General features: G+C 46.8%; 1 protein-coding gene across 2 annotated transcripts; it reads left to right on the top strand.

The window, feature by feature from the left end:
* Positions 1-1035: 1035 nt before the first annotated feature.
* On the top strand, positions 1036-7058 carry EAPP (E2F associated phosphoprotein). Of its 2 annotated transcripts, none has more exons than XM_073637544.1 (7): positions 1036-1181; positions 2973-3137; positions 3895-4076; positions 4661-4753; positions 5629-5752; positions 6136-6261; positions 6423-7057. In XM_073637544.1, exons 2-7 carry the CDS (start codon positions 3064-3066, stop codon positions 6697-6699), a joined length of 876 nt encoding a protein of 291 aa, XP_073493645.1. In that variant the 5' UTR covers positions 1036-1181; positions 2973-3063; the 3' UTR covers positions 6700-7057. The 2 variants fall into 2 exon arrangements, with proteins under 2 accessions (XP_073493645.1, XP_073493646.1); XM_073637545.1 differs by lacking the exon at positions 1036-1181 and adding an exon at positions 1201-1387 and having other exon boundaries at positions 6423-7058.
* Positions 7059-24122: the final 17064 nt, after the last annotated feature.

Genomic DNA, 24122 nt, shown 5'->3' with positions numbered 1-24122 from the left:
CCCTCAAGGATGTCTGTATTCTCTATTCACAGAGGTGGTCCCGGGCTGAAGACCCCTATATGTTGTCTGTATTCTCTATATACAGGGGTGGTCCAAGGCTGAGGACCCCTCTAGAACCTCTAGAATGTCTGTATTCTATATACACAGGGGTGGTCGCGGGCGGAGTACCCCTCAAGGATGTCTGTATTCTCTATTCACAGAGGTGGTCCCGGGCTGACGACCCCTATATGTTGTCTGTATTCGCTATACACAGGGGTGGTCCCAGTCTGAGAACCCCTCTGGGATGTCTGTATTCTCAATACAGAGGGGTGGTCTGGGCGTAGGATCCCTATATGTTGTCTGTATTCTCTATACACAGGGGTGGTCCCGGGCGGAGGACTCCTCTAGGATGCCTGTATTCTCTATACACAGGGGTGGTCCCGGACGGAGGAACCCTATATGTTGTCGGGGTGGTCCCAGGCTGAGGACACGACCCCTTTATGTTGTCGGGGTGGTCCCGGGCGATGGAACCGTATTTGTTGTCGGGGTGGTCCCAGGCGGAGGACCACTATATCTTGTCAGGGTGGTCCCAGGCTGAGGACCCGACCCCTATTTGTTGTCGGGGTAGTCCCAGGTGGAGGACCACTATATGTTGTCAGGGTGGTCCCAGGCGGAGGACCCCTATATGTTGTTGGGGGTGGTCCCAGGCTGAGGACCCCTCTGGGATGTCTGAGTGTCCTGTATACAAGGGGGTGGTTGTCAGGAGGACGCTTCTTTATCTTGCTTTTGTTGAAAACGTAAAAACTAACAAAAGAAAAAGCAAAAACCTAAATGTGAGACGAGAACCCGAGGACTGCGCAGGTTTTCTGCCTCCCAATCACTGACAGCAAGCAGAGTGCAGCTGGACATAACGATGGCGGGAAACACCGCGGCTTCCCTCCACCCGGTGCAGCTCAGCCTGACCCCACACACACAGCTGCAGCACTGGCCGGTGTGTGGCTGTGCGACACCTCCCAGCGACAGTTGAGATAAGATAATCAATGCATAATATCAGCGGGGCATGTAACCACGCCCATCCCTCGTTTCAGCTCCGCCCATTTCTGAGGGGCCTAGCTTCCTACGTCATTACCTGCGCGACGATAACCTGGTGACGTCATTGCCGTGCGACGCTCGTTGTGGGTGTTTGGTTCCGCCAGGAAAAGGTAAATCTATATTTTATGATTGTTGCTCTGGAAACGGGAGTTTTGTAGTGAGCGGTGACGGCGGCTCCGAGGCTTCACTGTAGGCTCCTGGGCAGCGCTCACTGAATACTTCTGTTCTGCAAATTGCTCGGTGGTCAGCCTGGATCTGCTGGATAGGAGCAGCATGGCCGCTGTGCTTGGGGCGCTGTCCTAGGTGTGATGGTCTGGTATGTATGGGGGGGGGGGGGGTTCTATTCAGGGGTCTGTATAGCCATTATAGCCATGGTGGCTCTTCCTGCTGGTAGAAAAAAACAACAGTTTACTCTAAAATCCCACAAGACTGTTATTATCCTGCTCCTTTATCTAGTATTCTTCAGTAGAATTAGTTTCAGCCTTATGGGACATTTAAAGGGGTTTTCCAAAACTGCCAGACAGGAATGGATCGATTCTGACCGCTGCAGTGCTTCTGCTCCGATGGTCCCCTGGAAGTGATGACATCCCGGCCATCAGTCACAGTGGACTGGACGTCATCACTTCAAGGGTTGGTCTGATCGTATCACGTCTTTAATAATATACCTCTCCACTCTGGCCAGTTTTATGACAGTTGTGGAAAACCCCTTTAAAAGGAGCTTGTCACTAGATTCATGCTGCTCATTCTGCAGGCAGCCTGATTGCAGACAGGTAGGTTTTCCTCTGGCGCTGCATAGTTTTAAGATTTGGCTCCTCCTTGGGTCACTCCAGTGGATTGACAGGTCTGTCCTTATGTACATATATTGGAGAGAGCTGTCAATCACCTAGAGTTGGTGTGGAGAGACTAAAAAAAAAAATGCAAAAGCCATCCATCCATGTCAAGGTGTACCTAAATATGGATGGTCCCTAACCACTATGTGTCCTACCTCTCCATGTGCCAAACCAGGTCTGGGGAGGTGAGAGGAAACCAGGTGTTGCTTTGCTGGGAAAGATAAGAGTGCTGAGTCCTGGAGGACCTTACACCACCCATGGCTGCTATAACTATGCCTGAGTATTTTGCTACCATTGTCCCTTTGGCTTCCGCCTAGCTTGTATACATACATGTACTGCAAAAAAAAAAAATGTATGGGTTACATATGCTACTGTATGCCTGTACAGGGGGATTTGTTGCAGCACTAAGGCTATGTTTACACTAGTTGGGTTTTTCAGCTTTTTTTTGCTGCAGATTTTTATGCAAATTCTCAGCTGCATTTTGCAGTACCAGCAAAGTCCATGAGAAACCAGAATTCTCTGTTCACACATCATAATTTTTTGTTGTTGTTGCGTATTTTGGGCCTTGGTTGGGTTTTTGGAAAATAGAGCATGTCACTTCTTTCAGCGTTTTTTCACCCATAGGAAGTAATGGGTGGTGAAAAAAATGTACCAAAATTTGCATCATCGTTTTTGATGGCAAAATAGAATGGGGTTCTTTTTTTTTTCACAGAACTGTATGTACATGCGTAAATAGAGACCGAAGGACAGTGGAAAAAAACGCAGCAAGACCTGCATTTTTGACGCAGCTGATTTCCTGCCAGAGATTAGGTTTTGCTGCAGATTTGTGACGCTGAAAAACCCAACATGTTTGAACATAGCCTAAGAGCTTTATATACATCAAGCAGGGACCACTACCATAACATTCACAGGGACTTGTACTGTCCATCTGCATCAGCCATATTACGTCATAGTGAGAACCAATGATTGTCAAAGGTTTCAGAGGACAGATATGTTTTTTTTATAAGAATCTCCTCGAAATTATACCAATTTGATGAGATGTGTAAATTAAAGTGATTCTGTGCTTTGCAGATTTCTATCCATCGCTGAACTATCTGCAGCATATCCTTCTGCTTGTAAGTGAGCACATGCCATACAGGAATTACACGAAGTGTGATTCACCATGAACCGGTTACAGCAAGAATACGACGCCTATCCAATTGAAGAACCCAGTGATGAAGAACGTGCTATTAGCAGGTGAGGATTGTGCTTCATTATAAATCAGCACATACTATATATAATATTATAAATAAAATTAGAGAGAGATTGTGTGCACACCCTATATCTCTGTACCAGGTATTGCTTGAGGACACAATATTAGTTGAACCTTACACAGGTCTTAAGGTGTAGATCATGACATGAGGTAATAGGGAATCAATGAACAAAATAAGGACTCAAATTTCATGCACCATTCTTTTCAGCACTGCATTAGGCTTAAAGAAGTATTCCGAATTCAGTAAATGATCATTCAGACATCTGGAACCCCCAAAATCCTGAAAGTAAAAGGGGCCGCAGCACAGTTTCTCCTTCAGTTTTTACCGTCATAGCTGCACTCCCATCTGTGCAGGCAACTGTGTCGGTCCCATGCACTCGAATGGATCTGAGCTGTAGAAGTTGTCCAGTATTGTGCAGTGTCTAAATTGTAAGCTCATCAGTGGGGTTGCCAGAGGTTGGGCCCTTAATAATAATCTTAATAATTATTATCATCATCATCACTGGGTTGAAGAGGAAATCCATGGTTGCAATGTTTCCTTTATTTTACTATATGTCTCTTTCTAGCCCTAGCCTAATATAAACTATATGAGAAAGACTATAAAGGACCATCTCTGGTGAACACTAATATCTATTTACCAGCTCTGAAATCTCAACAGTGATCTGTTTTAGTAGAGGAAGCAACACAACCCTTCCTTTTAACTTGAGTAGGATTTTTTTGTGACTATTTTCTCTTTTGAAGTTCTGAGGATGAGTTGGATATTCTTTTACACGGAACTCCAGAGCAGAAACGCAAGTTGATTCGAGAATGTCTTACTGGCGAAAGTGAATCTTCTAGTGAAGATGATTTTGAGAAGGAAATGGAAAATGAGTTGAGTTCTACCATGAAAACAATCGAAGGGAGATGGCAAAACAACGGCCCAGGTTTGGGACTGGCTTTTTAAAAATGGCTAATAAATGTCAGGAGCCCTTTGCACACTGAGGTTGTGTGTCTTTTTTTTTTTTTTTTACAGGGTCAATATGTTAAAGTAGCACTGAGACAATCATTTTTTATTTTATTATTGTCTAGCCACATAACTATGGCTATGTGATATATTATAGATTTCCAGAGTGCCACTGCTTACAAAGCATATTCTGTGTGCACTGGAAGTCATCAAGTCTCTCATAATAATCATTTTATTTCAATAGTGCCAACATATTCCTTAGCACTTAATTGACAAGGGACATGTACAGATAATAAAGACTATACAAATCAACACATAGTTCAGCAGTTACAGGAGATGTGAGGGTCCTGCTCACAAGCTATCTATAAGGAACAATCTATAAGGAAATAGGATTGCATTGAGATAGATCAGTGGAAATACTAGCAATGGATCCCCGAAAAGTGTTTACATGGTAAAAGTCTATTGTGTGTGGGGGTGGGGGGACTTTCTAACATTTAGACTTTTAATTTGAATTATTTTATTATTAATTTGGTGCATTTAATAATTGGGTGTTTTGTATTGTAGACGCCTCTACAAGCGTTGCCACAACGTCAGGAGAAGGGGACAAGCCGCAGTATTATGATGAGATATACTTTGACTCTGACTCTGAGGAGGAAGGTACATAAAGATATACATTTAGCATGGTGTGAACAGCCAGATCTCTTTGATAGTATGTATGTATGGGCTAGGAGGAGGGGGTGTCCGGTCGGTGGAAGGCTACAGGCCTTGGGCTTCAACAAGATGTTGGCCGTGAGGCAGGAGCGGAATCCCCACTCTGCCCATTGATTTACCGGCAGTGGGCTTCAGGCAAATGGCCTCCGGAGGAGGCGCATGCGCAGATTTAGATCTCAGCACGGGATTCTAGAGGGTGAGGGATGCCCAGGAAAAATATTGGAGACTGTTGGGTGATGAACGTAAAAGGGTGGAGGAAAGGAGGTGGTCTTGGGAGGACCGGAAGTTACGTGTGGGACGGTGTTGGGAGATTAATTTGGAGATGTATGGTGGAAACAGAATATGGACGACCTGGTATGACATTGTTAATGGTTTAGATTTGATTTTCTGGGTAGTTGGACGCCAGTGAAGGGATTGGCAGAGAATTAGTGAGGGAAATTTAAATTACATGGCTAAACTAGTTACTTGAGAACTGGCTGCTGTAATCCCATCAAATGAGAGTATCTGGGGCAATTGATACATGTTTTGCATAAATCATTGGTTTGTGCAAGCATCATTAAAAATACATATTTTTAAGGCAAATGTCATCTATCGGATCTTCCATCTGCATCTTCTTACTAATTATGAAGCAACAGGATGAAGAGATCATCTACACTACAAGTACGGAAAGAGAAAAATATACAGAAACCAGCCGGGATATACTACAATTAGATATACGTTTTTTTTTCTGGCTTTTATCGCAAAATTACAGTGTTCTGCTCAATTTTTCAATCTGAACAAGTCTTCGTTGATACTAATCAATTGTTGCTATTTCGTCTTAGGGACTGAAAAAGGAAAGGTACAAAAGCGGAAAGAAAAGCACAAAGTGCTGTCTAATGATGACTTGCTGTACGATCCACACGAGGACGACCGCGACCAGGAATGGGTAGATGCCAAAAGAAGAAGGTAAGGTTATAACGCAAGGCTTGTAATTAAACTCGTTTATGGGCTATTTTGACGTTGTAATGGAAAGAAAACATCAAGATCCCCAAAATCAGAGGAGACACGATATGTACTCTGTATTCATATATATTCCTTGCGGGTTATAGTCACTCATCCTAATAAGAGGCTTACAAAGTGACATATGAGCCGTATAGACCGTCATATCCTCTACTAGATGCAACAATTCTAGGGGAGGATACCTTGATGCTGTGGCAGAGGAGAATATATCCGTAATTTGGCGTAGGACGCCAATGTTTTTTTTTTCCCTCACGGATCCACAACATGGGATAATAGATTAAAAATAAATGTTACGTGGGATTTTTTTAAACTATCTCTTTAAATATTAGTTACAGAAATATCAGAAAACAAAGGCAATCGCAGACCCAATCGACCAAACAGAATGCTCTTCCCAGCAGTGATGCCATCTTGAACTGTCCAGCCTGTATGACCACACTTTGCCTGGATTGCCAAAGGTTTGTGGACCTAATATGTAATAGTTGGTATTCCGGTTTCAGGATATCAATTTTATTCCAATATGTTGTATTTATCATTTTTCCTCTTGGTTTTCAAAAGTCAAATTTTTCATCTCTACAGTGTGAAAATAAATATATTCTTTTTTTTTTTTTTTTTTCAGACACGAATCCTATAGGACGCAGTACCGAGCCATGTTTGTCATGAATTGCACAGTCAACAAGGAGGAGGTTTTAAAATTTCCCGAACAGCCCATAAAGAACAGACGACGGGAGAGGAAAAAAAGGAAGGCTGCCTCCGCAGGGTCAGCAATGGAAACGCAAAGTAAAGAGGTGGACATGTATCACCCTGTGAAATGCAATGAGTGTGCCACGGAAGTGGCCGTTTTCGACAAGGAGGAAGTCTACCATTTCTTTAATGTTTTAGCCAGCCACTGCTAGGACGGAAACATTGACTTTCTCAGTGATGCTTTCCATCACTTACAGTTTTATTTTGATTTTTATATTGATTTTCGGTATTTTTAGCATTGAAAAATCTTTGGAGATGATCATATTCCTGAGATTAAAAAGAAAGCCCAATCAATATTAGATGGATTTTATCACCGGATTCTCCCAGAGTGACTTCAAAGAGACATTGAGAAAATGGAAACGGTGAAATGATAGCAGATTTTTCTAAATCGTTTCAGAGACTCAAAGCTTTAGAGCCATTGTGCACACTGATACCATTAAGATAACTTACTGGTTCTTGTATATAGAAAGAAGCAGCTGAAGTGTACAATACCATTTTTCACAATTAAATGTTAGATGATTCTCCGCATTCCACATGTTTTAGTTTTATTTTTTTCTTTTGACGTGTTGATGTCTATAAATTTATAGCCGGGAAGGGATTGGCAAGGAGCCTTTTATATGCAAGGCACAATTAAATGCACAAGAAAGGCTGTTGCATGTGTCGCAAAAATGTGCATGTTGCAGGCAGCCAGTGCATGCAGAGCTAAAGCGAATGGTTGTCAATATGGGGCTGTATGTGTCTCTATTACTGCACCTGCCGTCTGGTACAAAAACAGAGCTCCTCTTACTGTCCCACATGTAATGCCACCACTGTGCTAGTTACAAAGTAAAACACCACTTTGGTGCCTTCTAGATGGTAAAACGGACGCCTGGAATATATTAATGCCCTGTGCAAGTGCCCTAGAAAACAGTGCCCATATTTTGTCCCTTAGAAATAATGCCCCATGTGTGCCACTTTGACACAATACCCTGAATGCCCCTATAACAAGTGCTCACTTAAAATTTAATGATGTCCCCTGAGTCTTCCCCTGCACAGCTCCCCCATACACTGTATGATGGGCCCACAGCTTCCCTATACACAGCATGATGCCCCCACGGCTTCCCTATGCAAAGTATGATGTCCCCACTGCTCCCCGCTATACAATATGATGGGTCCCCAGCTCGTCTATACACAGTATAATGCCCACACAGCTCCTTTATAAACAGTAAGATGTCCCCACGGCTCCCCTATACACAGTAAGATGTCCCCACCGCTCCCATCTATACAGTATGATGGGTCCCCAGCTAATCTATACACATTATAATGCCCACACAGCTCCCTTATACACAGTAAGATGTCCCCACAGCTCCCTTATACAAAGTAAATGTTTCCACAGCTCGCTTATCCACAGTATGATGTCCTCACAGCTCCCTTATACACGGTAAGATGTCCCCGCGGCTCGCTTATACACAGTATGATGTCCCCGCGGCTCGCTTATACACAGTATGATGTCCCCGCGGCTCGCTTATACACAGTATGATGTCCCCGCGACTCGCTTATACACAGTATGATGTCCCCGCGACTCGCTTATACACAGTATGATGTCCCCGCGGCTCGCTTATACACAGTATGATGTCCCCGCGGCTCGCTTATACACAGTATGATGTCCCCAGGGCTCGCTTATACACAGTATGATGTCCCCGCGGCTCGCTTATACACAGTATGATGTCCCCGCGACTCGCTTATACACAGTATGATGTCCCCGCGGCTCGCTTATACACAGTATGATGTCCCCGCGGCTCGCTTATACACAGTATGATGTCCCCGCGGCTCGCTTATACACAGTATGATGTCCCCGCGGCTCGCTTATACACAGTATGATGTCCCCGCGGCTCGCTTATACACAGTATGATGTCCCCACGGCTCGCTTATACACAGTATGATGTCCCCACGGCTCGCTTATACACAGTATGATGTCCCCGCGGCTCGCTTATACACAGTATGATGTCCCCACGGCTCGCTTATACACAGTATGATGTCCCCGCGGCTCGCTTATACACAGTATGATGTCCCCGCGGCTCGCTTATACACAGTATGATGTCCCCACGGCTCGCTTATACACAGTATGATGTCCCCACGGCTCGCTTATACACAGTATGATGTCCCCACGGCTCGCTTATACACAGTATGATGTCCCCACGGCTCGCTTATACACAGTATGATGTCCCCACGGCTCGCTTATACACAGTATGATGTCCCCACGGCTCGCTTATACACAGTATGATGTCCCCACGGCTCGCATATACACAGTATGATGTCCCCGCAGCTCGCTTATACACAGTATGATACCCATACTTATAGTACTATTATGAAAGCTGAGGTAGGCATGTGAAGGAAGGTTATTCAAGCTGTGAGATGGGAACTAATGTCAATTTACACTCCATATTAGAATTAAAAATTAATCAAAACCGCAGCAATAACAAAACCAAATGTCTTTTTAGAAGTGATTTTTAGAGATGAATTTTTCAGATAAACACCCGCGCAAAAAAACTCCATGTAAATGGAAACTCCATTAGGACATGTGGACACAATTTTTGTTTTCAGGCAGATTTGCCTGAGGGCTGTTTCAGATGTCCCTGCTAATCGCTCCGATGTCAGATCACAATGCAAAGGCTGACCGCACATCTGACCCCGAGTGTGACAGCTTCATATATTTCTATCAAGCTGTCACGCTCAGGTCAGGAGATGTGCGGGCAACCCGTACATTGTGATCGGACTTCTGAAAGTCAGCATGGAAGACTCTGTAGGAATGGTCAGGTAATTTTTTTATTTATTTTTTAGTCTCTTCACTGCTCTCGAATCCAGAAGCGGTTAAAAGAAGTTGCAAAAGATGGAACAAATATACAGCTAGTCATTTTGACATTGTTGCTCATATGTTCATTATTTTTAACATTGATTGAGCAGGTTCCAGGCCTGTGTGCAGAAACCCAAAGGCCTCATTCACACCTCTCTGTGTTTTGTCCATACATATGTAAAAGGTGTAGCATGTGGAGCTAATGTTTATCAATGGAAGAAGGACTTTGAAACAAAAAAATGGCCCAGCGAAATAAATGGGATGTCACAGTGCTGGCCAAAAGTATTGGCACCCCTGCAATTCTGTCAGATAATACTCAGTTTCTTCCTGAAAATGATTGCAATCACAAATTCTTTGGTATTATTATCTTCATTTAATTTGTCTTCAATGAAAAAACACAAAAAGAATTGTCCTAAAGCCAAATTGGATATAATTCCACGCCAAACCTAAAAAAGGGGGTGTACAAAAGTATTGGCACCGTTTGAAAAATCATGTGATGCTTCTCTAATTCGTGTAATTAACAGCACCTGTAACTTACCTGTGGCACCTAACAGGTGTTGGCAATAACTAAATCACACTTGCAGCCAGTTAACATGGATTAAAGTTGACTCAACCTCTGTCCTGTGTCCTTGTGTGTACCACATTGAGCATGGAGAAAAGAAAGAAGACCAAAGAACTGTCTGAGGACTTGAGAAACCAAATTGTGAGGAAGCATGAGCAATCTCAAGGCTACAAGTCCATCTCCAAAGACCTGAATGTTCCTGTGTCTTCCGTGCGCAGTGTCATCAAGAAGTTTAAAGCCCATGCCACTGTGGCTAACCTCCCTAGATGTGGACGGAAAAGAAAAATTGACGAGAGATTTCAACGCAAGATTGTGCGGATGGTGGATAAAGAACCTCGACTAACATCCAAACAAGTTGAAGCTGCCCTGCAGTCCGAGGGTGCAACAGTGTCAACCCGTACTATCCGTCGGCGTCTGAATGAAAAGGGACTGTATGGTAGGATACCCAGGAAGACCCCACTTCTTACCCCGAGACATAAAAAAGCCAGGCTGGAGTTTTCCTAAACTTACCTGAGAAAGCCTAAAACGTTTTGGAAGAATGTTCTCTGGTCAGATGAGACAAAAGTAGAGCTTTTTGGGAAAAAGCATCAACATAGAGTGTGCAGGAAAAAAAAAGAGGCATTCAAAGAAAAGAACACGGTCCCTACAGTCAAACATGGCGGAGGTTCCCTGATGTTTTGGGGTTGCTTTGCTGCCTCTGGCACTGGACTGCTTGACCGTGTCCATGGCATTATGAAGTCTGAAGACTACCAACAAATTTTGCAGCATAATGTAGGGCCCAGTGTGAGAAAGCTGGGTCTCCCTCAGAGGTCATGGGTCTTCCAGCAGGACAATGACCCAAAACACACTTCCAAAAGCACTATAAAATGGTTTGAGAGAAAGCACTGGAGACTTCTAAGGTGGCCAGCAATGAGTCCAGACCTGAATCCCATAGAACACCTGTGGAGAGATCTCAAAATGGCAGTTTGGAGAAGGCACCCTTCAAATATCAGGGACCTGGAGCAGTTTGCCAAAGAAGAATGGTCTACAATTCCAGCAGAGCATTGTAAGAAACTCATTGATGGTTACCGGAAGCGGTTGTTCGCAGTTATTTTGGCTAAAGGTTGTGCAACCAAGTATTAGGCTGAGGGTGCCAATACTTTTGTCTGGCCCTTTTTTGGAGTTTTGTGTGAAATGATCAATGATTTGATTTTTGCTTCATTCTCTTTTGTGTTTTTTCCTTGCAAGCAAATTAAATGAAGATAATAAGACCAAAGAATTTGTGATTGCAATCATTTTCAGGAAGAAACTGAGTATTATCTGACAGAATTGCAGGGGTGCCAATACTTTTGGCCAGCACTGTATTTGGGTTAGAAATGCCAAGGATTTGATTTATTATCTTGCTGATATCTAATACAGGTCTGCTGCTAAAAAAGCAGCAGAAATCAAAGGTACAAGTTTCCATTTTTATGGTATGTGCACACATCATGTTAGACTCCAGCGTACCAGCATTATTTTTGAAGCAGAAGACGCATCAGGAAAAACGCTGACTCTGTTTTTCATGAAGCGCCTTTCCTGACGTGCTTTGCAGCAGATTTTTTTCTTACGTGCTACAAATAAAAATTTTTTTGAATTCTTAACTAAAGGTGGTATATCCACTGCTCAAAAAAATATAGGGAACACTTAAACAACACAATGTAACTCCAAGTCAATAAACTTCTGTGAAATCTACCCATCCAGTTATGAAGCAACACTGATTGTGAATCAATTTCTCCTGCTGTTGTGCAAATGGAACAGACAACTGGTAGAAATGATAGGCAATTAGCCAGATACCCCCTATAAAGGAGTGGTTCTACAGGTGGTGACCACAGACCATTTCTCTGTTCTCCTCCTTTTTGGCTGTTATTTTGGTCACTTTTTCATTTTGCCATTGCTCTCACCCCTAGAGGTACAGTAGCATGAGGCGATGTCTACAGTACAACCCACAGAAGTTGCTCAGGTTGTGCAGTTCATCAAGGATGGCACATCAGTGCGAGCTGTGGCAAGAAGGGTAGCTGTGTCTGTCAGCACAGTGTCCAGAGCATGGAGCCGATACCAGGAGATGTGGAGGGAGCCATAGGAGTGAAACAACCCAGCAGCAGGACCGCTACCTCCGCCTTTGTGCAAGGAGGAACAGGAGGAGTACTGCCAGAGCCCTGCAAAATGACCTCCAGCAGGCCACAAATGTGCATGTGTCTGCACAAACGGTTAGAAACCGACTCCATGAGGGTGGTATGAGGGCCCGACGTCCACAGATGGGGGTTGTGCTCACAGCCCAACACCGTGCAGGACGCTTGGCATTTGCCACAGAACACCAGGATTGGCAAAGTCGCCACTGGTGCCCTGTGCTCTTCACAGATGAAAGCAGGTTCACACTGAGCACATGTGACAGACGTGACAGAGTCTGGAGACGCCGTGGAGAGCGATCTGCTGCCTTCAACATCCTTCAGCATGACTGGTTTGGCAGTGGGTCAGTAATGGTGTGGGGTGGCATTTCTTTGGAGAGCCGCACAGCCCTCCATGTGCTAGCCAGAGGTAGCCTGACTGCCATTAGGTACCGAGATGAGATCCTCAGACCCCTTGTGAGACCATATGCTGGTGCGGTTGGTCCTGGGTTCCTCCTAATACAGGACAATGCCAGACCTCATGTGGCCGGAGTGTGTCAGCAGTTCCTGCAAGATGAAGGCATTGAAGCTATGGACTGGCCCGCCCGTTCCCCAGACCTGAATCCGATTGAGCACATCTGGGACATCATGTCTCGCTCCATCCACCAACGTCACGTTGCACCACAGACTGTCCAGGAGTTGGCGGATGCTTTAATCCAGGTCTGGGAGGAGATCCCACAGGAGACCATCCGCATCCTCATCAGGAGCATGCCCAGGCGTTGTAGGGAGGTCATACAGGCACGTGGAGGCCACACACAATACTACAGCCTCATCAGGAGCATGCCCAGGCATTGTAGGGAGGTCATACAGGCACGTGGAGGCCACACACAATACTACAGCCTCATCAGGAGCATGCCCAGGCGTTGTAGGGAGGCCATACAGGCACGTGGAGGCCACACACAATACTCAACCTCATCAGGAGCATGCCCAGGCGTTGTAGGGAGGTCATACAGGCACGTGGAGGCCACACACAATACTGAGCCTCATTTTGACTTGTTTTAAGGACATTACATGAAAGTTGGATCAGCCTGTAGTGTGTTTTTCCACTTTAATTTTGGGGGTGACTCCAAATCCAGGCCTCCATTGGTTAATAAATTTGATTTCCATTGATAATTTTTGTGTGATTTTGTTGTCAGCACATTCAACTTTGTACAGAACAAAGTATTCAATGAGAATATTTCATTCATTCAGATCTAGGATGTGTTATTTGAGTGTTCCCTCTATTTTTTGAGCAGTGTATATATATATATATATTTTTTTTTTTTATTTATTTTTTTTTTTCATTTGTTGACTGGCTGCTTAAAATAAAAACACCTGCAGTTTGAAGTTTTTTTTTTTTTTCTTTAACATGCATTTTCGTGGCATTTTTATTTGTCTAATTCTTTTTCTAAATTAATTTCTGCCATTTTTTGTAGTGTCATAGAGAAACCTATAGAGAGAAAGTGCAGAGAAAGTTACATATTGGTAAAAATGTCATAAATATTATGGCGTATGTAGACGTTTCCATATTGTATTGTGGACTTTTAATCACAGTACAGAATAATCGCCTCTCCTTTCCCCTCCCCTCATTTCCTGGAAAATAAATAAAACAAAAAAAAATTTTGACACTGTTTTGGGCTTCTTTACAAAATTTAATTTCTGCATTTTTTTTACTTTCATGTAAGAAAAACCTGCATTTTAAGAATGTGTGTGTGTGTGTATATTTCCTCCCCTCTTTTTTTTTCTTTTCTTCCTTCATTATATATGTGCATTTTTTCTGTTTTTTTTTTTTTGTTTGTTTGTTTTTTTAACGGCCTATAGAAATAAATCTATTGGAAAACACCAGAAAAAAAAAATACCATGCACAGACCAACCCTCCCAGCCCTTTCCAAAAAATAAAAAGCCAGAAAAAATGCCACAAAAAAAGAAAAAAAAAAAAAGCTGTGTGTGTAATGAGACTTAAATTTCATTATTGACTTTCATGGAACACACAAAAAAAAAGCTGGCAAAAAAATGTGTTTTTCCGCAAAATGCTTCATTTGAAGACACTGGCACTCTTGGTGCTGCTGTGTGACGCTTTGATTACACAGCATATGACTGCACGCGCCGCTTTCTCGATGCTGAACAAAATGAGAGGTTTTGAAAAGGTTTCCATTTTCCATCATTTGCAGAAAAGGGTTAAATATGGTTCCTAACTATTTGCGAAAAAGAGGAACTCAAATGCTTGTGTTTGCAAGTGTTTTTTATTTATTTTTATTACCAGAAGAGGAAGAATGCAATTTAACCAGAACCAAAACTTATTACATTTTAGTATCTTTTACCCCTGAACATAAACCTGGGAATTGCAACACGTTCATTGCTGTGATTCACCGATTTGATTCACCAAAAGCTGGAAGATTGAGACATCTCGTCTAATCATTGTCAATCTTATGAAATCCAGGATTGCACAAGAGATTGCACAGAAATGTTTTTGACTTGTACTTTCAGCTTCTGGAGAAACAGCTGTTCTCTGGTAAAATCATGCGCTCATTAAATAACTAAGAACACACAGCAGCTGCGGGGTGCGTTGCTTTTCACCCACATCTTCCCGCGTCAGTGCAACACCATATGGCTTTCTTTAGGCAACCATTTGATGTTGCCATAGGTCTGGTAGCTGAAACCCCTGAAGATCAGCTGAATGTACAACTATGTAATAAACCAGGGGTGGGGAACCTTTTTTCTGCCGGGAGCCATTTGGATGTTTATACCATTATTCAGGGCCCCGCTCAAAATTATCAACTTGAAAATTACCCTGCTGTATTTGGTCAAACAATTAATTAACTCACCCCTAATGTGATGGTTGAAGCTTCTTTTCTTTTTTTGCGGTGGTATGGATGATGTTGCTACTCGTAACTGCTTTTCTAGGTTTGCATCAGGCTGGAGCACAGGTGACTCTTTGTGATGATAAGTCTTACAGCCGAATATAGATGTATACTACACTGCAAGTCTCCTCACAGTGGGAAATTCATCACTGCTCACGTTACATTTATAGAACCCAAGCAGTGAGAGATCTGCAGTATATACATCACATAAGAGACGTTGGGGCTGCAGCATTTACAACACATAGGAGATGCTGGGACTGGAGTACATGCCATAGGAGACATTGGGGCTGGAGTATATATGTAGCACCCCGAGGGCTCGGCTGCTACAGGGGTATTGCACCTCAAACCAGAGGTGTGATATTCCACTCCCGGGTAAGGATGGCGTGTGGACCAGGACTCGTTTAGCTGCATGCACCACACACACCCCATTTCCGAGGGACAGGTCAACGGTGCTCCCACTAGACAGAAGTGCAGGCACGACAGCTTCTGTCCCTGGCTGGAGTGGGGAGGGGAAAGTACACCCAGTGGTGTAGGGGTGGGTTTCTGGGCATAGGTAGGAGCCCATTGGTTGCTAGTCACCTGGGCTCGGTTGTTAGAAGGAGGTATACAAGGTGGGCACCATCTTAGGACAGTAGTCAGTCAGTTGAGCCAGTTCAGAGAGGAGTTCAGCCAGAGAGGGCTGACAGGGAGCTGTGGCTCAGTCTGGGCCCAGCTCCAGAGGCAGGCCTGGAGTGGAGGCCAGAAACAGCAGAAAGAGAGAGGAGAAGGAACGGAAAGGAAAGTAAGAAAGGAACTGGAACAGAGGAGAAAGGAAGCAAGGAACACAGAGAAAGGCCCAGAGACACGAGGACAGAAGGAACCCCATATGCCCAGGAGATACAGGGTGAAGGGTTGGCAGAGCAGGGTACCGGAACCCAAATTGGTGGAGGCAACAGATTCCTCAGCCAAAGACCGGAGGTTGTTACCACATCTTGGTGCGACCCCTCACTACATCCACCAGGAAAGCATACCGCATAGGGTCAGGGAAACCGGAGATAGGTTTCACCAAGAGAAGGCCCGAGGGAGCTGGACAAAGGTGGGTCACTGGTGGGGACGGCCAGAGAAAGGAAAGGAAGGGAGTCCTGTGCCACGCTCTGGAATTGCCTGGGAGTTGGTCGAGTCCCTTGCCTGGTGAACGCAGCACGGCTCAGGCGGTCCCTCAAGTGCACAAGTGACCAGAATAACAACTGTGAGTAAAGCATTGGAAACTGCAATTATAAGTCTCTGTGTTTCATCGCCGCACCAGCACCATCAGTACTGGGACGCTCACACCATCACTCCCAACATTCACTCTAGCTGCCCTGAGGCTATACTTCTCCCGTGGGGAGTCATCCCATTCTTGGCTGCGCATATAACATCAGCCTCAGCGGTCTGCAGCGCAGCGGCGGTCCCCAATGACCGCAATCCACGGGTGGCGTAGTCGGACAATTACAATACCAATAGACTGCCACTGGTTTGACCGCCCTTGGGCACGGACCGGGTCAGCGACACGGAGACTACAACCCCCAGCGATCCAGCTCCGGGTATCCCCTGCACAACACAGGCCCAGGGGGCGCGTCATATACATCATAGGAAACTGGGGTTGGAGCATATACATCAGGAGACAGTGAGTCTGGAGCATATACAGCACATAGGAGACGCTGGGAGTACAGCATATACAGCAAATAGGAAATGCTGGGGCTGCAGAATACACTTTACATAGGTGTCGCTGGGGCTGCAGCCTTTACAGCACATAGGAGACACTGAGATTGGAGTATATACAGTAGGAGACATTGAAACTGGAGAATATACATCACAGGAGACAGTAAGGTTGGAGCATATACATCACAGGATACAGTGAGGTTGGAGCATATACATCACAGGAGACAGTGGGGTTGGAGCATATACATCACATAGGAGACGCTGGGGCTGCAGCATATACGCAAATAGGAAATGCTTTGGCTGGATCATATATCACAGGAGACGCTGGGGCTGCAGCATATACAGCACATAGTAAATGCTGGGGCAGGAGCATATACATCGCCGGAGACGTTGGGGCAGGAGCAGATACATCACAGGAGACACGAGGCTGCTGCAGTCTTCATCTGTGGGATGAGAGCACATTGCGTGCTAACTCCACACAAATGATATATTAAGACGCTTACACTGGCCAGTGTCATGACATAATCAAGAGTTTAGTAGTGGATGTTGTGTGCACATGATCGCAGTGCAAGAAAACATTAAAGGGCCGGCAAAACCCGACCACCAGCTCAGGCACTGTGGTCCCTGGAAATCTGTCCAGGGGCTGGAGAATAAGTAATCACGGGCCGGAGGTTCCCCATCCCTGTAATAAAGGGTTGCACCAATGCTTCCAGGAATACTGTTTATGGCATCACTCTGAAGTAGGTTGGAGATACACAGCAACTCTATCCGCAACATTTGTCGCGCGACCAAGGTGCACTTGGTGCTGCGTCAAGCGAATGAGGCTGCATTGTGGCTCCAAGGGTACTGCAACAATGACATATTCACTCCTAAATAACATAATTTATCCTTTCTTGACACTTGGCTTTTAGCAGTCTGTTTTCTATTATTTTGATGCGTTTTTTTAAAGCTTTTTTTGTTGCTTTCTATGCTCACATTTTTTTTATAGTTATAAAAGGTCTTGTTTACATAATTTAGGTCTTTTTTATGTAGATTTTGAAGCAGATCTGTTTGAAAAAAAAAAAAACTTCAAATGCTCTAATGCTGAATTTGAAATGGATCTGCTTAAAAATCCATGTCATAAACCAACTTGTGCACATACTTTAAAAAAAAAAATAACAAAGCTTATGGAAAAATCTACATGAGCGGTATAGCCACTTCTCTCTTATAATATACAGGTATACATCAGCTCTTGATGAAGGGAGTGAGTATCCTTCACGACAAGGCTTTGACTACGTTCACACATGCATACATACATGCAGGTTCTGGCCGTGGATCTCCTGACTTGCACTGAACAACCCCATAGGCTGAGGCTAAGATTGGGGCCGTAGACCCGCAGCTGGTCAGTGCATCTCTGCAATTTTAGGCTTCATTTTGCTGTCAGTTTCTCACCCATGTGTTTTACCCATGTTATTCAAGGATAGAAAATCGCTCCCGGATGTGTTTTGGGGCACTTACCAATTTTTTTAAGCAAAAACTATGGCAAACTGTTTCCATAGTATTCATGGAATGAAAAAAGCAACAGTAAAAAAAATAAGTCTTAAAAACCATGGAAAAAAATCCTGAAAAAAAAACAGCCAGCCGTTAAAACCATCAGAAAAATGTTCAGGAAACAACCGAAAAAAAAAATGACACAAAAGATGCTGCAGGAAAAAAACACCAGTTTCCTGAAGTCTCTTCTTTTTGAAAAACTTGTCAAGTTTGCCTGAGTTTAAAGGGGTTGTCCACTACTAGGACAACCCATTCTTGATCTAAATTTTTGGCCCCAATAAAATAAAAAAAGCTTATACTTCCCTCCCATGCCGGCGCCATTCCAGTGGTGTCGGCACTCGGTTGTTGTGACACATGACGCTGGCGGCTCAATCAGAGCTGGCGTCACTGTCTCCGCATCCTGTCAAATTCAACATGAAGAGGAAGTTAGGGCTGCGGCTAATCTCTGACTTTCTCTTCATGTTCAATCCATATGAAGGCGGGGCTATGTAACGGGTCTGGGAGGCAGAACCTCTGAGCAACTATACAAGGGGGCGATCCTTGTAAGGAAGCGGGTGGTGACCAGGGAAGACGGGCAGGTAGTCACAGCAGGTGACCGGGACAGTCTCTGGGTGAACGGGCAGGAGGTCACGGCAAGTGACCGGGACAGTCTCTGGGTAAACGGGCAGGAGGTCACAGCAAGTGACCGGGGCAGTCTCTGGGAGAACGGGCAGGGGGTCACAGCAAGTGACCGGGACATTCTCTAGGTATAGGGTTGGTACGACCTGTGACGGCTGAGCCTCCAGGTAGGCTAGCAGGCGGATGGCAGGTATGTGCTCCCAGGTGAGCAGGCGAGAGTCTCTGGATAAGCAGGTGGTCACAGCATGTGACGGCGGAGCCTCCAGGTAGGCTAACAGGCGGATGCAGATGAGTGCTCCCAGGTGAGAGTCTCTGGATAAGCAGGTGGTCACAGCTTGTGACGGCGGAGCCTCCAGGTAGGCTAACTGGCGGATGCAGATGAGCGCTCCCAGGTGAGCGGGCAAGAGTCTCTGGACTGGCAGATGGTCACAGCACGTGACGGCAGAGCCTCCAGGTAGGCTAACAGACAGGTAGCAGGTGAGCGCTCCCAGGTGAGCGGGCAAGCTGGTCCATAGACAGACTGACAGGTGTCGGAAGGCAGACCGTCGGACCTCAGGCTAGCAAGCAGGAAAGCGGATGACAGGCAGGAATCAGGCAGCAAACTGGCAGGAAACTGGCAGGCAACTGGCAGGTAACAGGCAGGTAACAGGCAGGTAACAGGCAGGTAACAGGCAGGTAACAGGCAACGGGACCTGAGGGCTGAAGCAGAGTAGTGAACAGTGCAACAACATTGCTCGGGCACCTCCATTTTGGAGGAGGTGCCTTATATATGGTGAAGTCCTCCGGCCATTGGCCGGGGACTCCTTAGGACGGCGCGCGCGGCCCCTTTAAGCACCGTGGCCGGGAAGGAGCGCGCGCTGCCAGCAGAGCGGGAGGAGGACGCCGGGCTCGGAGCGGAGGGGTGAGGGGAACAGCGTCCCTGCCTAGCAGGGGGCAGGGACGCCGACGCTACAGTACCCCCCCCTTTAGGCCCCCCCTTTTTAGGCCAGACAGAAATTTAGCAAGGATGAGAGGGGCATGGATGTTCTCCCGGGGCTCCCACGTTCTCTCCTCAGGACCAAACCCCTTCCAATCTACTAGAAAAAAGGTCTTTCCTCTTACCCTTTTGGTGGCTAGAATGTTCTCTACCTCAAACTCGTCTTCAGCAGAAACCGGAGCAGGAGGCGTACCTGTAGACTTGGAAAAAGAGTTAAGTACCACGGGTTTGAGGAGAGATACATGGAAGGAGTTAGGGATCCGTAGGTTGGCCGGGAGTTTCAATTTATAGGCCACCGGGTTGATCTGACTGATAACCTCCAGAGGACCGATGAACCGAGGCCCTAACTTATAGGAAGGAATCTTGAGCCGGACATACTTGGACGAGAGCCAGACTTTATCCCCAGGACGGAATTGTGGAGGATCCAGACGTTTTTTGTCAGCGTGTCTTTTCATCCGCTCGGACGACTGAAGGAGTGCGGATCGGGTACTCTCCCAAATGGAGGAAAATTTGTTAACGAGAGATTCCGCAGCCGGATTATCCACTGAGGTGGAGACGGGAAATGGGATCCGAGGATGCTGACCGAAGACTACAAAAAACGGGGATTTGGAGGAAGATTCGCTCTCGTGGTTATTGTACGAGAATTCAGCCCATGGCAGGAGATCCACCCAGTCAGAATGGTGGGCATTAACGAAGTGCCGGAGGTAACTGGTCAGGTTCTGATTGATCCGCTCCACTTGACCATTAGACTGTGGGTGGTAAGCGGAGGAGAAGTCCAGGGTGACGTCTAGCAGTTTACAAGTGGCTCTCCAGAAGCGTGAGGTGAACTGTACCCCACGATCCGACACGATGTGGAGGGACAGGCCATGAAGACGAAAGATGTGGCGGATAAAATCTTTAGCCAGCTCGGGTGCAGACGGGAGGCCTGGCAGGGGAACGAAATGAGCCATCTTGGAAAAGCGGTCAGCGACCACCCAAATGACCGTACAACCAGCAGAGACGGGGAGATCAGTTATGAAGTCCATAGCTATATGCTGCCAGGGGGCAGCAGGTACAGGAAGCGGAAGGAGGCGACCGGCTGGCAGATGTCTCGGAACCTTGTTGCGGGCGCAGGACACACAGGCAGAAACAAAGTCAATTACGTCCTTCTGCAGGGTAGGCCACCAGTAGTGCCGGGTAATAAGCTGGAGGGTCTTTTTCTGACCGGCGTGGCCAGCTAGTTTAGACGAGTGACCCCAGTGTAGGATCTTCTCCCGATCAGGTACTGATACGAACGTCTTACCGGGAGGGAGACGATTTAGACTCACGGGAGCCACCTGCATTACTCTGGCGGGATCGATGATGTGTTTAGGTTCCTCCTCGAGATCAGACACCAGAAAGGATCGGGACAAGGCGTCCGCCTTGATGTTTTTGTCAGCCGGGCGAAAATGAAGAACAAAATCAAAGCGAGCAAAAAACAAGGACCACCGGGCTTGGCGCGGGTTAAGTCTCTGGGCATGCTGGAGGTAAGCCAAGTTCTTGTGGTCAGTGTAAATTATTACCGGGTGAAGAGCCCCTTCGAGCAGGTAACGCCACTCCTCCAATGCCAGCTTGATGGCCAATAACTCTCGATCTCCTATGGAATAGTTGCGCTCCGAAGGGGAGAAGAGTTTGGAGAAGAAGCCACAAGTTACCATTCTCCCGGAAGACGATTTTTGGGTAAGTACCGCTCCGGCTCCAGAGGAGGAGGCGTCAACTTCCAGGAAGAACTGCTTGTTGCCATCTGGGCGATGCAGCACCGGGGCGGAAGAGAAGGCCTGTTTTAAGGAAAGAAAGGCCTCCTCTGCTTCGGGCGGCCACTCTTTGGGATTAGTGCCCTTACGGGTGAGCGCAGAAATTGGGGCAGTCCGGGAAGAGAAGTGCGGTATGAAGAGGCGGTAGTAGTTGGCGAAGCCCAGGAACCGCTGAATGGCCTTCAACCCCTCCGGTCGAGGCCACTTCTCGATGGCAGACAGTTTCTCAGGATCCATTCGTAGGCCGGTCTGAGAAATTATGTAACCCAAAAACGGAAGCGAGGTCTGCTCAAAAAGGCACTTCTCATATTTAGCGAAGAGGTGGTTCTGCCTGAGCCTGAGCAGGACCTGACGAACATCCCTCCGGTGAGTCTGGAGATCCGGAGAGAAGACCAAGATGTCGTCCAGGTACACCACCACGCAGGAGTAGAGAAGGTCCCGGAAGATGTCATTGACCAACTCTTGAAAGACGGCGGGAGCGTTACAGAGACCGAAGGGCATTACCAGATATTCATAGTGGCCGTCCCGGGTGTTGAATGCCGTCTTCCATTCATCCCCCTGACGGATACGGACCAGGTTGTACGCCCCACGAAGGTCCAGTTTGGTGAAGATTCTAGCCCCCCTCAGACGATCAAATAATTCCGGAATGAGCGGAAGGGGGTACTTATTCTTCACCGTGATCTGGTTTAGGCCTCTATAGTCTATGCAGGGACGGAGAGAGCCGTCCTTCTTTTTAACGAAGAAGAAGCCTGCTCCCGCCGGGGAGGTAGATTTCCGGATAAATCCCCGGGCCAGGTTCTCCTCAATATATTCGGACATAGACCGGGTCTCAGCAGCGGACAATGGGTAAATACGCCCACGGGGAGGAGTAGTACCGGGTAACAGGTCGATAGGGCAGTCGTATGGTCTATGAGGGGGTAGTGTCTCTGCCTCCTTTTTATTAAAGACATCAGCATATGACCAATAAGGAATCGGAAGTCCAGGTAGATTAGCTGGGGTAGGAGAATGACGGACGGGATGGACGGGAACCAAACAAGTCTTATGGCAGTCCTGTCCCCAGCGAAGGACTTCTCCGGTCTGCCAGTCAAGCACGGGTGCATGTTTCTGGAGCCAAGGTAGGCCTAGCAAGAGGGCATGAGAGAGTCCAGGCAGAACATGAAAGGAGATACTCTCAGAATGCAGCATTCCCACCTGCAGAGTAATGGATTCGTTGATGAGTTGGATGGGACGTGGTAAGAGGCCCCCATCCACGGCAGCGACAGACAAGGGTACAGCCAGAGGTTTGGTGGGGATGCGGTATTTCTCTACCAGGGACTGTGAAATAAGATTCCCGGCTGCTCCAGAGTCAAGTTGGGATAGTTCGAAATAACGGTTCTCCCCGCAGACGATTGAGACTGACAACAGCAGAGATGGAGAGGATTTATTCTTGTCTAGGACGACCTCTCTGAGCGATCCTAGACACAGGCGTTTCCCGACCTCTCCGGGCAGGTACGGATCCGGTGCTCCTTACTGCCACACACAGTAGAAGCAGCTCCCCTCGGCACGGCGTAAGTCTTGACGGGTTTTGACCATCTTGGTCTGGTCGACCTGCATAGGCTCAGGAGAGTGTGCCTGGGGAGAAACGGAGGGAATAACGGGTTTCTGGAAGATGGGAGCTAGACGTGGAAACCTTCTCTCGCGAGAGACCTCTTTGGCGCGCTCCTGGAACCGTAGGTCAATCCGGGTGGCAAGAGTTATTAAGTCGTCGAGAGTGGTAGGAATGTCCCGACCGGCGAGTTCATCTTTAATACGGCCGGACAGACCCCCCCAGAAGACAGACACCAGAGCGTCGTTATCCCAGGCCAGCTCCGAGGCAAGGGTACGGAACCGTATGGCATATTGGCCCACGGTGAGATCTCCCTGACGGAGGCGTAGCAGAGACGATGCGGATGAGGTCTTCCGTCCGGGTTCATCGAAGACTTTCCGAAAAGCCGTGAGAAAGGCTGACAAGTCGGACACCAGAGGGTCTCCTCTCTCCCATAGAGGATTTAGCCAAGCCAGAGCCTCCCCCGTGAGGTGGGACATGATAAAGGCCACTTTGGACCGGTCGGAGATAAACTGGTGGGACAAGAGTTCGAAGTGCAGGGTGCACTGGTTTATGAAGCCCCGAGCTTGAGCGGAGTCACCTCCGTAGCGAGGAGGTGCGGAAAGCCGGGGTCCAGGGCAGGATACCATGGTATTGGTGGGCAGCGGCGCTGCCGAGTTGCAAGTCATGACACTAGCGGTGGTTGCTGGTGGAGCAGTCAGAGTGTCCAGGCGAGAGTTGACATTCCGCAGGTGACCCAGGATGGACTCCTGTTGGGACCTCTGACGGGAAAGTTCATGACATAGATCCGAGAGTGAGGGAGCTTGGGTACCACCGGGTTCCATGGCCCGAGCAAACTGTAACGGGTCTGGGAGGCGGAACCTCTGAGCAACTATACAAGGGGGCGATCCTTCTAAGGAAGCGGGTGGTGACCAGGGAAGACGGGCAGGTAGTCACAGCAGGTGACCGGGACAGTCTCTGGGTAAACGGGCAGGAGGTCACGGCAAGTGACCGGGA

Source organism: Phyllobates terribilis, unplaced genomic scaffold, assembly GCF_046119375.1.
Source record: "Phyllobates terribilis strain yellow unplaced genomic scaffold, ASM4611937v1 Scaffold_7__3_contigs__length_470593459, whole genome shotgun sequence".
In the NCBI taxonomy this organism is placed as follows: domain Eukaryota; kingdom Metazoa; phylum Chordata; class Amphibia; order Anura; family Dendrobatidae; genus Phyllobates; species Phyllobates terribilis.
The sequence above is the reverse complement of the archived record's forward strand: the minus strand, read 5'-3'. Positions and strand labels throughout refer to the sequence as shown.